Source organism: Labeo rohita, chromosome 8 (assembly GCF_022985175.1).
Source record: "Labeo rohita strain BAU-BD-2019 chromosome 8, IGBB_LRoh.1.0, whole genome shotgun sequence".
NCBI classification, from domain to species: domain Eukaryota; kingdom Metazoa; phylum Chordata; class Actinopteri; order Cypriniformes; family Cyprinidae; genus Labeo; species Labeo rohita.
The window spans coordinates 22,803,116-22,818,278 of NC_066876.1; the positions used below are offsets into that span (position 1 = coordinate 22,803,116).

Genomic DNA, 15,163 nt, shown 5'->3' on the forward strand with positions numbered 1-15,163 from the left:
TTGCAGTAGAGAGAACATGAACGTTTAGAGACAATTAGATTTTTTTTCATTATTCATCAACTTACGTTCTCAAAATTACTCAAATGTGTATTCATAAACTTTCTCTAATAGTGTACTGATGCCTTTGCTGAATTGTTTTCACAAAATGTTCTCTGCAGCAAAAAGTCTTGCAGGGTCATTTCGATTGAAACTGTATATTGTAAGTCAACTAAAAAATTTAAAGCGATTGACAAACCAATTTGAAACAGTACACAATGGACACAGTAAAGTACCTCAATCATCCCATCAGTTTAATAATAACACCACATCATTATGAGCAGGACTTATTATGTGTACAAAACCACCGTCCTGAACGTTACTATCTGGAGTTTCCCCAAACTGAGCTCGACTTTTATCCACACGCAATGCATAATAATAAGTGTTGGCCTTTCAGACTAGTTCTGTTGAAACAGGGGAATGTAGGTAGGAGTGACATAACCTGGGCAGAGATAGAGAGAGAGAGAGAGAGGTTGAGTGTGTGGGTATAGGTTTGAGGCTGTGTATGTAGGTTGCCTTGTGTAAACAGGATGTTTGTATAGTGCAGAATAGGACGCTTACAGGACTGCACCGCACTGTATGCTGTAGCAAACAGTACATGCATGTGTACTGCAAGTATTCCTGTACACGTGTAAATGTGTGTGTACATGTGCTCTCTTACCCATGGTGGCTGCTCGACTGTCCTCCTGATCTGAACCAATGCCTGTGCGAGGACTACTGCTCTGTTCAGCCTCTGAAAAAGAGAAAGAGAGACAGAGAGAGAAAGACATTAGTCCTGAACTCAGCAAATTCTCTTAACAGATATATAAAGACGAAGGGGCCTGGAGAATTGGGGTCAATATTCTGATTTTGTACAACAATTTTCACACTATGGTGATTGATTTTGATTTTATGTGATGCACTGAACAGTTACAGTGATTAAGTATAGAGCAGAGGTTTCCAACCCTGCTCCTGGGGACCCATTCTCCTGGAAAGTTTATTTCCAACCTGCTTCAGCACACCTGGCTGCAATTTTCAAGCAGTCTTGATGAGCTTGATTGGCTGCTTCAGGTGTGTTTGATTAGGGTTGTAGCTAAACTCTTCAGGATAGTGGGTCCCCAGGAACAGGGTTGAAGACCTCTGGTATAGAGTATATATGTTATTGTTTAACCCAAATGCTGGGTTGGGTTATTTGTAATATTTATTTACCCAGGTGCTGGGTAGTTTTTCTGTAACTAAGCTGCTGGGTCATTTTTAATAAGTTATTAAATAATGGGTTATTTTTTCTACCCAACCGCTGGGTTGAGCCTGTCTCCGATGAAACAACCCAGCTGCAGAGTTACAGTCAGTTTTTGCATCCTCTACAGGAAACAGTGATTCTCAGTGGCATGGATTGGTGCACTTCTACAGCGAAATAAAGGTTTGTATACGTATTATTTCTGAGGTTCATAGTTCGCCCAGCGAACATCAACAAGATTTCGCCGTCACACCGACACAAGACTAAGCACTATTTCGGTGACTACAGAGAACAGTTGAATACACTTAAAATGCTACTTTTAAATGTTACATTTAGTTTTTATTTCAAAAATGCTTGTTAAATGAGTTTTAAATGTATGTAATATTGTAGACTATGCTGTATTCACCCAAATAAATTACATTTTTCTTATATTTTTGTCCAAGGGTGTTCTTGCTTAATAATAAATGTTCATCTTTTGATTATTTCTGTTGCCTCTATAATTATGTGATTTTTAATTTCCAGCCCATTTTAAGCCAGCAATATAATAATTTTAAAACAACAGTTGACTTAGCTAAAACAACCCAGCATGTTGGGAAAAAGAATTTAACCCAACCAGCTGGATCAAAATAATCGAGCATGTTTTCTGTTCATTTACCCAGCGCTGGGTTGCCAAATAATCCAAGTTGGGTTGTTTTCAACCCAGCATCTTTTAGAGTGCATATATTTAACTGAATAATATTATACATATTCAGGTCAAGTGAGATCATTTTTATCTGATAGGATGCAAACGCTGTTGACCTCAAGGTAAATGTTATGTTGATATGTTGTTTTCATGGGAAATGTTCTGTGAATCTGAAAAAATGTATATACAATTTTTCTACTCAAGTATTTTTTAAATAAATAAAAATTTAAATATAAAAAATATCAGCATAAACATAAAAAAACATTTTTTCATAAAAATAAATATATTACATACATATAATATTTTTCTGCCACATAAAAATATATGATAAAATTCAGGGGGGTTTTATATATCGAAAATCTTTCTAGGGCAAGTAAAAATCTGAATTACTGGAACAACTACTCCAGCAGAATATTAACATAAAACATAAAAATAATAAGTATTTGAATGATAACTCTGACTCTATACATGCTGCCATTTTATAAATGGCAAACATAAGCAAACTGCAGCAGCATTAGAACTTGAGTCCAAACGCCTGAGTTTTCCCAAATACAAGTGTATGCTGAACGAACAGAAACCTCTGACATGTTGGCGTGTGGTTGATCATGTCAGCGATAGCTTTGGTAATCCGACATAAGAACATGTTTCTGTATAAACAAGAGGGAAAACGAACCCTCTGTATGTTTTATATAAATCACTCATAGGTTACTGATACAGCCATGCGCTCCGATACCCCGACGAGCTGAGGCTCGGCCAAATAGCTCATAAGCCTTGCAAATGAGAAACACACCGTATCAAAGTGCTGCAAAACCATTCAAATATTCTCTTTCTTTTCAACTTGTTTGGCAAGGTCGAGCATAATCTCGTTGAACCCTCTTCACTGGCAGAGCGCAGGGATTGTATTGCCAAAGTGTAAACTCATTGAAGCAACACAATAATGACAAAACAACCTAATCCAACCATAAAACCTTCCCATTTGTGTGCGTTCCAGCTCTTTGCCACACGGATGTGAGGGAAAACGCAGATAAACACATAAAACGAAATCGAGTCAAGAAGCGGCAGAGGATTTTCTCAATAGGGAATGAAAGAATAGAGGGGTTACCGCAAGGACTCTGGCAGGCGTTCAAAGAAAAGCCAGTAAAAAAGCTCAAGCTGGATAAATAAATAAGAGAGCTCCCTATCAGATGGGCAGCACGCCACTGCCAGTTCAAAGCCGACGAGAGTCCAACCGGCTGCACACGTCTGAATGCAACGCTTCATTACGACTCTCGCACTCTTTGTGGCCTGCAGGACTCAGAGGCCGACCGCAAACTACCGCTCAAGACACATGAAAACACACACACGAGCAGCGGCAACTAAACAGCGATGCTGGTGCAAATTTCTCATAGATAATACAAAGTGAATTCAAGTCTGTGACCCATTTTTCTTACATAATCTGACATGTTTCTAAGCAAAACAGGATATTCAGCAAAATGAAATGTAAGGCAAGTTGTGAAGCCAAAGTGAAACCGGCTTTGCTAAACTGGTTAACATTACCCAACAGCCCAAATGGCTGTGATGTAACCAGAAAGGAAAGTCGTTCCATAATGATTAAAGATCACATCGTTTTTTTTAACCTTTGGAATAAAACCTACCGCTGAATAAATCACAGTAAGACCAGGAATGTGCATTAGGAAAAAAATATGGTCAATTTGGATTTTATGTTGACTTTAACATCACAACTAGTCTTCAATCCGCCTTGGATAATGATGCCAGTGCAATTTTCCCCTGCCACAAAATATGAAATGTTTTCTTAAAATATATGTGCAAAGTGCAGCCTAATTATGTTGTTGTAAGTAAAATACACATGGTCTAGGGAAAAAAATGAATTATGAAGGCTACAAATCTTCAAAAGTTCAATGACATTCCAAAGGAAGCGGTTGGACCTGAGCCATAATACTCAATGTTTTGATTATGAAAAATTGGAGAGGCCTTAAACAGTAGGAGACAGATGGATGCTGAGAGGTCTGAAGTCTGTTCCAGAGAAGACGAGCAATGCTTAAAAGTGCGGCAAATTAAAAAATAAAAAATAACCCAACACAAAACATAAACAAACATGTCTGTCATCGCTGCGATTCTTCGCAGGCCAGGATGATTAGTGCTGCCAGCTACACAGAGGGACACGCTCCAGTTCTCTCTCTCTCTTGGCTTTTCTCCTCCATGACTGTCTTCGGAGTCCTGTATGCTCCTGCCAAAAGCTGCGGCGGTTTCTAGGCAGGCAGCCCTCAGACCGAATCTCTGGCAAGGAGATTCGGAGGGAAGGAAAAATAAAAGTGTCAGTTTGAGGGAGATATTGGCACTGAGCGCCTCTGACACATCTCGATGTCCAAAAGGACCTGTGAAGCTGAAAACACCAAAGCATAAAACGTAAATAAGAGAAGAACCGATTCGACCGAGAGCTCCTCGTTTCGTTTCCGACACAAGAAAAAGTAGAAATGCAGACGGAAAATATGATGCAATACTATGTGCTTGAACAACGGCCATTTTCTTAGTGGCGTTTGCCATTTTGTAAGGTGATTTCTCAAAAAGTGACACAAACAAAACCTAATCCAATCATAAAACTACTTTTCACACAAACCCGAGAGAAGAATGGCTTCTGAAAACAAAAAAGTAGAAATGCTGACGGAAAACACGATGCAATAAAGTGTGCTCGTCCATTTTCTCTCAAGCGCGCCATTTTGGTAGCTTGTCTTAGGCGGGCTACAACCTGACGTGTGATACACACACTCGATTAGTAACCCGAGAAATCAAGAGGACCGCTTCCTTCTCCTTCAACAGAACCATCATATTTGCTTCTAGCTTCTGCTTCGTGTAATATCTTTAGCATCTTGATGATTTAATGGCCCCTCGCTTAAGAACTTTTTGTCCTTGTATGTGTTTTCCATACTAAAACTGTCACTGCAGTAAAAGTGAGGTTGCTTCCAGTGAAAGTTGTTTCTATTTCTTTTCATGCAAGCTACATTTCAAGCCAGGAATCAGTCATCGACACAGCCATTTAAGTTTTTTTTTTCTTTTTGGCAGACATTTCATGAGCTGAGAGGAGGTTTGCCGTTGGCAGCCATTTTAGATCGCTCTTTCTGCTTTCTCTCCCTCTCTCTATCTCTCTCTCTCACACTCACTCTATCCCTCCCTCTTTTTCTCAAGCAAGAACAAAGTATAAGTAACCGTACTGAAGAGTGCCAGCTTGCCCATGTGCCAACTCGCTCCGTTCAGGACAGAAGAGAGAGCGAGAGAGAGAGAGACAGACAGACAGACAGACAGACAGAAAGGCAAATGGCCGCTGCTAAATGGTTGGCAGCCACTCTGAAGATTTACAAAGTTGGAGTGGGCAAAGAACGAAAGTTTGAGCTGTGGAAGTGACCTTACGTGAAAGACATTCCTGTGCACTGCCTCAGCCATTAGAGTGACTAACAGCTAAATAACAACATGAGGTATTACGCAGTTAGTCATGGCAGGAAGAGTGAGCGAACTTTCACTCTTACAGACCCAGAAGAAAATAAACATAGTTTGCAGCTGAGCTCAGAATGTTCCTCTAGAAATCCTGCGCAGAGACAGAAAGAACCTCAACACTTTCCAAAGGCTCAAAATACGTCATCAGCTAGATAATTAGGGTCATCATGGGGTCTGCAAATTACTGTGTGATCTCACACTAATTTTTGTGGAAAAAAAAACATGCTGTTAACAAAATGTAACATTTCCATTGTCCCTCCAGGGGCGTTTTCTCAAAACAAGGTAGGTAGGCATGGTCTTCTCAAAATATTGGATTAGAAAAAAACCTGTACTACAAAAATAAAACAACGCCAATAATACAAAATATAACATTAGAAAGTGTATAAATCACTTGTGTCCGACGGCGACACCAGCAGGTAAAGTTACAGTGTTTCTCTCGCCTCCCCTGAGCCCATCGAGTTTTAACAGACCCCCCTAAAGCGTGCGGTGGATTTGGGGCTGGCTATGTTCAGCTGTGATTGGTTCATGTCTGAATGAACAAAATGATGGTGTTAATGGGAAGATTCATTTAAAAAAGTAAGAAAAGTAAGTAAAAGTAAGTAAAAAGTAAGTAAAAAACTCACACACTCAAAATAAGACTTAAAATGGCATGAAAACATGACGTGTGGGAGTTTTTAGTGAGTAATCAGCTTGGTGTCATTTAAAGGAAATCTCCATGTCTGTGACCAATATTTACCAAGCTTTGATGACTAATGATCAGAAAAATAAAAAAAATTAGTTAACTAGTTAAAAAGTTAATACTTTATTTGCAAGGACACATTAAAACAACTAAAAGTGGCAGTAAAGACATTTATAATGTTACAAAAGATTTCTATACCACATAAATCAACCCAGGCTCATGAAAATACAAGCTTCTATATACAATTCTGCAGCACCGTAATTACATACCTTAAAAGTTCTAAAGTGAAATATATCCCTGGACCACAAAACCAGTCATAATTTGCACAGGTATATTTATAGCAGTAGCCAATAATACATTGTATGGGTCAAAATGATCGATTTTTATTTTTTGCCAAAAATCATTAGGATATTAAGTAAATATAATTTTTGATTAATAATATGCATTGCTAAGAACTTCATTTGTACAACTTTAAAGGCGATTTTCTCAATATTTAGATTTTTTTGTACCCTCAGATTCCAGATTTGTAAATAGTTATATTTCGACCAAATATTGTCCTATCCTAACAAACCATACATCAATGGAAAAAGCACATGTATTCATTTAATGCTCTATCGTGTTGAAAATATCCCCTACACCAAACCAACCCTAAGCCTACCCAATAGTGTTAACAAATGCAAAAGTGATATAAAAATGCATTTGTTGATGCAGCTGTGCTATTTTAGCTTCCTTATGAGGATTTTTGTTTTGTTGAACCAAAGTTTCATGGTGGTTTGTACCGGAGTTCTTCATCACTCCAGCTCTTACCAAAATTAACCATGGTTTTATTATAGTAAAAGTGTAATAACCATGTTTTTTTGGCACATCGGTTACCATTTGTATAACCATAGTTTTACTACAAATACCATGGTTAAACTATGGTTAGTGTAACGAGACCATGGTTAATTTGTGGTTACCATAGTTTAACTATAGTAACCATGGTTTTCTGGTTTTATCTGTAGTAAAACCATGGTTATTTTTCATAAGGGAGTGTAGCGTCCTATTGCGTGAGCTACCGAGCAAAACCACAGAATTAGAAAACTCATGCATATGAAGATGTATACATAACGACAACGCTCAAAAATATCAGTTTACAAATCGTGCAGGATGTTTAAATTGTTTTGAAGTCATAACATAATATTTTGCAAGTAATTTTGTGAAAATTATTTATTAATCAAAACTCTGTACCTGTAAATTATACTTTGTGTGAAAAGAAACAAAAGCTGTTGAGTTTTACTGCATCTAGTGTTCATTTCAACTGGAATCTGCAGTGATTCGTACATATAAGCACTTTTTTTTTTTTTTTCATTTTTGCAGAAATGTGTATAGAGGCACATATTTCCAATAAGCCTATGTTGACATAAATGCTGTTCTTGTGAACATTCTATTCATCAAAGTATAAACAGAATGCATCAATGTATCAAAATGAATCAATGTATCCAAATGGAGAAATGTTTCTCGAGCAGCAAATCAGCATATTAGAATGACTTCTGAAGGCTCATGTGACACTGAAGACTGGAATAATGATGCTCAAAATTGAGCTTTGCCATCACAGAATTAAATTACACTTTAAAAATATTCAAACAGAAATCAGCTCTTTTAATTTGCAACGATATTTCACAATACTACTGTATTTTAAACCAAATAAATGCAACCTTGGTTAGTATAAAAGACTGTATAAAATAAGTATTAATATCTGTACATCAATAACAACTATTTTAATGGCTTGAAATGTAAGCAGCACAGCCATGTATGTGATGTTATTATTTGTAGACATAAAAAATAACTGCTTCATCTCTTGTGGCTGAGGGTTGAAGATCCCTAGATAACATAAAGAAAACAAACAACACTTCCAGCTACTACACGTTTTGATACTTCTACTACAAAATCTTACTACAGTATCCCTGTATTGTGCTGTAGAGCTGACTGAGGCGGCTTTCTCCTAAACTGTCACCTCTCTCAAGTAGTGTTTTGAAGGTAAACTCATTTGAACTACTCTGAAGTGAAAGCCAAACTGATTCATCTGCAGATTTAACTCTGTCACTTTAATTGAGATCCTTATAGTTTGTCGGGTCAGATAAACACTGCACTAATTGCAAAATAAATAAAACCATGTTAGGTATGTAGGTATAGGCATGTTTTTTCTCATTAACGTAGTGTGGCTAACTACTTTTTCAAAAGGGCAGCTTGACTGTATTTTTACCACTTTCAATAAACAATAACATGTCGCAGTGTTTATATGACTGCTAACGTGTGTCCGTGCGTGTGGATTCAGCCTGCAATGTTTCATTTCCAGCCTTAGCTGAGCTGATCGAAGGAGACAACCTTTGTCATACCACACCCCAGTGTTCTCCATCACAGAGAGGAAGAGGTGCTATTTCCTTCAGCGCAGAGCCAATGAGACAGATGGATCGAAGGGCATCCAGTCTGCCGAAATACTGAAACAATTATGAGCTGTTCCTTTACACTGCAACTTTGGAATTTAGTATGAAACATACTTGTTCAGCCACAAGCAGCCTTATGATTCTTGTATAAACCGCATAGCATCCTGAAACACTTTCATGGTGGCACTTACTAAGGCCAGCAAAGTATTGAACTTATTGATGAGAGGTATGCTATAACTTTGGTTGTAAGTGATCAAACGGCAAAAGGAATCCTCTGGATTTATAGGAGGAAATTGAGCTATATATATAGGGATGAAAATATCAGAGACCTGTTCAACGGCTCTTCCAGCTCTGGGCCTGTATAGCAACATGCTAAAAACACTAAGAACACCTTCAGAACACGTCAGTGTTTACATTAGACCACTCAAATTTTCTTACTACAAAAAAGGCTCAATTTTGTTGTTTATTTTAACTATTTCAACCGTGGATAACCAAAATGTACCCATGCTGCAAATTCTGGGCTCGCAAACTGAAGGAAATCAATGAACGATCCAATGCCAAAAACCTTGAACTGATTAGAAGCTAAAGCTCAGACCAAATGGAGTTTAGATTCACTCCAGGCTTTTGTGAAGCATAACACAACACAACATAACAACAATACAGTACAAAACAAAACACAGAAAAAACACAACAGCGATGCAATGATTTTAAAATTCTGTCCAATAAGTTAATCACTATTTTCATGTTGGCTGATGAATGGGCAATATTAAATAATCTATACTATTTTGTATAGAAAACAGAAACACACACACACACACGCACACACAAATAGAGTAATCAGTCACTCTAAGTGTATTTAGGCTTCACAACATCAGAAAGTACAGTATAAAAATATGTATATTCATTTTGAGGTATGCTAATGACTATATATTTTTCAGTGTTTTTAAAGTAGCAATGCACCACTGGCAAGATTTGCTTTTAATAAAAGTTTGCTGTCTATGCAGCAGATTCTTTTAATAGGTGTGACATATAGAGAAAACAGAGGAAAAAGGGCTATGATGTTTCCTTTTGCTGAAAAAAGGAAACTTCAATTCCCATAATGCACTGGGCTCAAACTAAATGTTCAAGAATGGAAATACAAAACATTTTATGTAACCTGGCAGACAAATAAACAGGGATATTTTGGTGTAAGTGCCACGGAGAAAGAATGCATATTGTTCATTTACATATACTACTGATGTTGTAACATAGCAAAGTTGGTTAAAAATCAGCGAAGTTCACTTTCAAATCATTTTAGATTACTGTTAGATGACGCCACATTAATCTAAATGTAAAAACAGAGGAAATCATCAAGCACAATTGCACAATATCCAGTGTTGGGGAGTAACTAGTTAAAACTACAAGTAACTGTAATCTGTTACAGTTACTGAGAAAAAATATGGACAGTAGTGAAGCATTTTTACTTTACTCAAGTAAATTTAAAAAGTAGCTGTAGTTTATCAGTGTTTTTCGGAAAAATTCACTTCACTACATTCCAAAGCATAATATCATACATTTTACTGCACTACATTTCATAAATAAAAGTTTTACCTTGAATATTTAAGAACATTAAAAATGTAGTACTTTCTTGTACGCAATTTGTATAATTACTTGAGTAACAGGAAGAAAGTAATAGATTTCTAATGTAATTAAATATTAAATGACAGTGCAGTAAAAAGTACAATATTATGGTTTGGAATGTTGTGAAGTAAAATTTTCTAAAAAATTTAAACAGCAGTAAAAATTCTTCATTAATGTCTGCCTCTGATTAAATTACAGTTACTTATCAAATTGTTTACAGTTACAAAGGAGGTTACATCTGAATATTTTTTACACATATACAGATTAAATGTTTATGAATTTATTTCAGTATCATAGCTATTAAACGGTATCTTGTTATGATTTTAAGCAAAAAGAGGCGCTAAAAAGAAGTTCTTTTTGTTGTGGTGGCTGTGCTTTAAAATGAATTTTTATTTTAATTGAAGTGATGAAGGATTTTGAAAGTCTGACAATAATCAATGTTGAGTCCTACTGTAAGGTTAACCCTGCCTGCTTTAAATGTTTGAAAATGAATAACAGCTGAAAACATTCATTAGTATTTTAGAAAGTAATCAAAAAGGAATGAAATGTAATCAGTTACATTACTTTAAAAAAGTAATTAAAATCCGTACACTACTTATTACATTTCAAATAGGGTAACTTTCACTTTCATCTGTAACCTGTTACATTTCCAAAGTAACCTTCCCAACACTGACAACATCCAATATGAATTGTTAAAACCACCAGCTGCGTTTGCGCTATGGGTGTCCCAAGTTCGAATCCCGACTTTAGAACCTTTCCCCATCCTGACCCCATCTCCCTCCCACTCCCTCATCTCTGTAAACTCCCATACATTGCGAAAAGTTTTTATGCCCACATGATTTTCAGGCAATTTGAAAAAGGGATATATAGCAAAACTAGAAAGGAAACAGATTTTTTTGCATTTACAGCTCACTTGGCATACGTAAAAGTCACATGATCATTCTTTAATGTACTGTAACCTCCAAGAAACACCTCATATGTACGCTCACAAGTATAAGGGGCTTTCTTCACCATTAATGCTTGAAAAACCCCTTATTTACACTGAACATGTCTGCAGCACATTACGGCTCCGATACAACCATCTGATCTGATCGCAGGCAATCAGTAAACGCGCTGCGGCACGTTTCAGAAGCAGCATAGAAGCAGCTCTCTGCACTCTCTACACGTCTATGTCTCCTTCGATTAAAAATGACGGCGAGTGCGGTGGCTGCGATATACATAAACTTACCGACATCCGTCATCATGACTTATCGCAAGAGGAAAAAATTATATTTTAGTCGCATAACATCGATGGAATGGAAACGCTGTTACTTCACAATCGTTTGTTAATGATGACATTTATAAAATATCACAAAAGTTTTGCACAAATCTGTAGCCGAAACGTACTTACTAATACGGTACAGACATATTGTGGATCCCAAAACATAATGCAGTACAGCACAGCACAATGCAATGTAATGTACCACAGCACAATCAATAGATGTGTGTCTCAGACATCATGGGCTGTTATTCTGATCATATCACTCCCATCGTTTAATCCTGTGTGTCATTCTCTGTCGCTCTTTTTGGCACTGCTGATCAGTTTCACAGCTCTGATTTCATTGCTGATCTGAGGAACAAACACAGTGAATGCAAATCTCTATAAAACTCTCTCTCTTTCCTGTTCTGTCTGCATCTCTTTCTGTCTCCGGTGAGTGTGAGAGCTGTCGGGGTAAGAGTTATTGATCCTGACCCGTGGCCATCACAGCCAGCCAATACGTCTTTAACATCTAGAGAAGAACCGAATGAGAATGTCAGACTGAAAAAGAGTGAGTGTGAAAGAGAGAGACTGATAGGGAGGGGTTTCTTGAAGCATTTAGCAGTCTGGCGGACCGCACTGGCCCCCGGGCCTGCATGGATATGAATCCACTGGGAAAGTTTTAATGGGTTATCTTAATATCTTAGGAATATCAGTGTTCATCTAAATTCATTACAGACCCTCTAGATGGACGAGCGCCAGGGTAAAACAACAAAGAAACGCAACAGTGGGTTTTGTTTTTCAAGACCGCCAGGTGTCAACAAGCAAAAATTTCTGCAACAGATTTTGAATCGAGGAAATGTTGGAAAAACATGCAGCCATGGTGGCTAAATTGTGCATTGGACAAATTGTACGTTGTTTTTATTTAACTGGATTTCATTCTATTCATTTATTTAATTTAGCTTTCAACATTGAGGCACAAGTCGTACCAGATGTCGTGCTTTCTCTACTGCAGTGAGGGTCTGACTATCACTCTTACAATTCAATTTAAATGTTGCAGTTTCTAATTAAGTTATCGGCCAACTGGAGAGTAATTCAATTTTATTTACTCGCCAAAGCCCATTTAAACTCGTGTTTGGCGTTTGCCGAGTGTCAATTTTGGACCCGGCAAGCAGCACTCTGAGAAAGATTGTACAAGAGTGAGATAAAAAGAAGAGGAGAGAGAGGGAACGTCTACTCTTAAATCTTTCTCTGAAGTTGCTGAGGTAAGGAGAACAGGGTCGATGCCGCAAAGCTGACGTTTAATGAAGGAAGTCTGTGCTTTTATGTGGTCTGACAAACTGGTGTCCTATATAGAGTCAGAGTGAGAGAAAGAGAGAGAAAATATAAGAATGATTACAGCCCTATTTCTGAAAATAATGTCTGTTTAATTTACTGTCCACATAAATACTCAATTTTTTAAACCCATTCATTTAAGTCTGAAAGATTTTTAAAGCAATTTTAGTATGTTTGACAGACAAAAACAAAGGTGAACATAAATGTGTGACCACTGGTACAAAATAATAATAATAATAATAATAAGACTCAATAATGAAATTGATATTAAAATACAATTAATTATTATTATTATTATTATTTGTGCAAGTGGTCATACATTTATGTTTATCTTTATTTTTGTCCAACAAATGGTATACAGTGGCATGCGAAAATTTGGGAACCCCTTGCAGAATTTGTGAAAATGTGAACAATGATGCATCAAGAACCAGGGGGTGAAAACTTTTTGAATTTGAAAATCAAGGTCAATTGTACTTAATTTCTCTTCTGGGAAACATGCAAGCATCTTCTGTTGCTTCTGAAGGGCAGTACTAGATGGAAAAAAAAATTATATTTCAACAAAATAGGAAAAATTCGAATTTCTTCCTACTGTTCAAAAGTTTTCACCCCCCCGCTCTTAATGCATCATGTTTCCTTCTGGAGCATCAGTGAGTGTTTGAAACTTTTTTAACAGTTGTGTTTGAGTCCCTTAATTGTCCTCAGTGTGAAAAGATGGATCTCAAAATCATACAGTCACTGTTGTAAAGGGTTTAAATATGCAAAAGAAGATTTTTTTTTTTAACTATAAGCTATTTTTTGGTCTTGTGGACTATACTATAACATCTTTGTAAAATATCTTACTCAGGACAGTACTAACTAAAAAATAACATGCATTTTGTATGATCTCTTATTTTGTTAAAATTATTTACATTTTCACAGATTCTGCAGTGGGTTCCACAACAACAACGAGTAAACATAATATATACTGGTGTGTCAAAAAATCAAACTGATCAACCTACGATGTAAAATAATGAAAAAAAAATCCAACAACAAGAGCCAAATTGGGGAAAAAATGAATATGTTCTCTGTGAGAATGGAAAAATAAGCATTCAAAATCAATATTCAGTGAGAACAAACCCTCACAAATATGCAATAGAGTAGGAGGGGACGATGTCCAACAGCTGCAAAATCCAAATGACAGTCTTTAACTTCTCGTCTCAACTACTGGGGGGCCTGTGAGGAAGGAGTGGGCGCAGGACGCTCAGAGGGACTCACTAAGGGGAAAATGGTAGGCGGAGGTAATTGGTCCAGCTGACCTTTTCTGCAAGATTGCAGCTTCCTGTGGCAGAGGGGTATTATGGTACTGCCCGAGTCTGACAGTAATAACACACTGCAGCTATTTGCTCAATCTGAACGTATGGACAAATCACTGCCAGCTGGAGGAAGACAGGCAGGGCTATACAAGAGTCACACTGCAGGTGCAGACACACACACACGCGCACACACTGCACGTGTTACGTTCTCACAATGATACCTCAGATGCACATCTACCCTGACCTCAGTTAAACTCACCTAAATTGTGAAAGACACATGAAAAAATAAAAACCTATTTTTTAAAGGAACTATGATCACACAAAAATGAAAATTCTGTCATCAGCTGGATCATCTTCTCTTCTTCATACTGCAATGTCTCTAGTGCTGAGTTGGTGAGTAAATCATGACACAATTTTCATTTTAGAAAGAACTTTGCTCTTTGAGAATCACTCTTAATTCTATTACAAAATGAATAAAAAAATAATAAACAAAAAAAAAAAAATATATATATATATATATATATAGTAACAAACAATATTAAAAGACACATAACAGAACTAAACAAGTCGATTTAAGACAAATTTGCTTGGCTGTCATCTTGGTACCGCCCCAGACAGCTATTTTCTATGAAGGTAATAGACATAATTACATTTAATTTACTTCAATAGGGAAAGACAAAAACTCAGAAACTTAACCTCAAAGGCTCAAATAACATTTTAAATCAGCAATAAAATCAGACTATTTTTCAGGCTGCACATCCTGCATTAAACAACAATATCAACTGGCTGACTGGCTCTTTTAAATGAAAGAGGGATAACCACACTAGCAAAAAAGTAATAGATTTAGAATGCATTTATTTTATACTACGTATAGTTCAAGTCGATTAACATATTTATTGACATATCACTTGAGACTGATACAAAAATGATAATTCGACTTTAGTTGAAGTACTACTTGTGCACAATGCACATTTCTTAATATTAAGCCTAAATTATGCTTTAATGTCACTACTGATAAGGATTGTATGATCTTTAAATAATATCAGTTTTTAAATGCAAAATATTTAAAGTGTACCTAAAGTATACTTGCAATAGTTTCACGTTAGCACAATAAAATATACTTAAGTACATCTTTAGTTGCACTACTTCTGCAC

The 15,163-nt window shown here is 36.7% G+C and overlaps 1 protein-coding gene across 1 annotated transcript in view; it reads right to left on the reverse strand.

The window, feature by feature from the left end:
• Positions 1–15,163, reverse strand: part of nfic (nuclear factor I/C) — a 121,563-nt gene that overhangs the window by 42,080 nt on the left and 64,320 nt on the right. Inside the window, 1 exon segment of the mRNA XM_051117666.1 lies at positions 698–769. Coding sequence (XP_050973623.1) covers positions 698–769 — 72 coding nt within the window.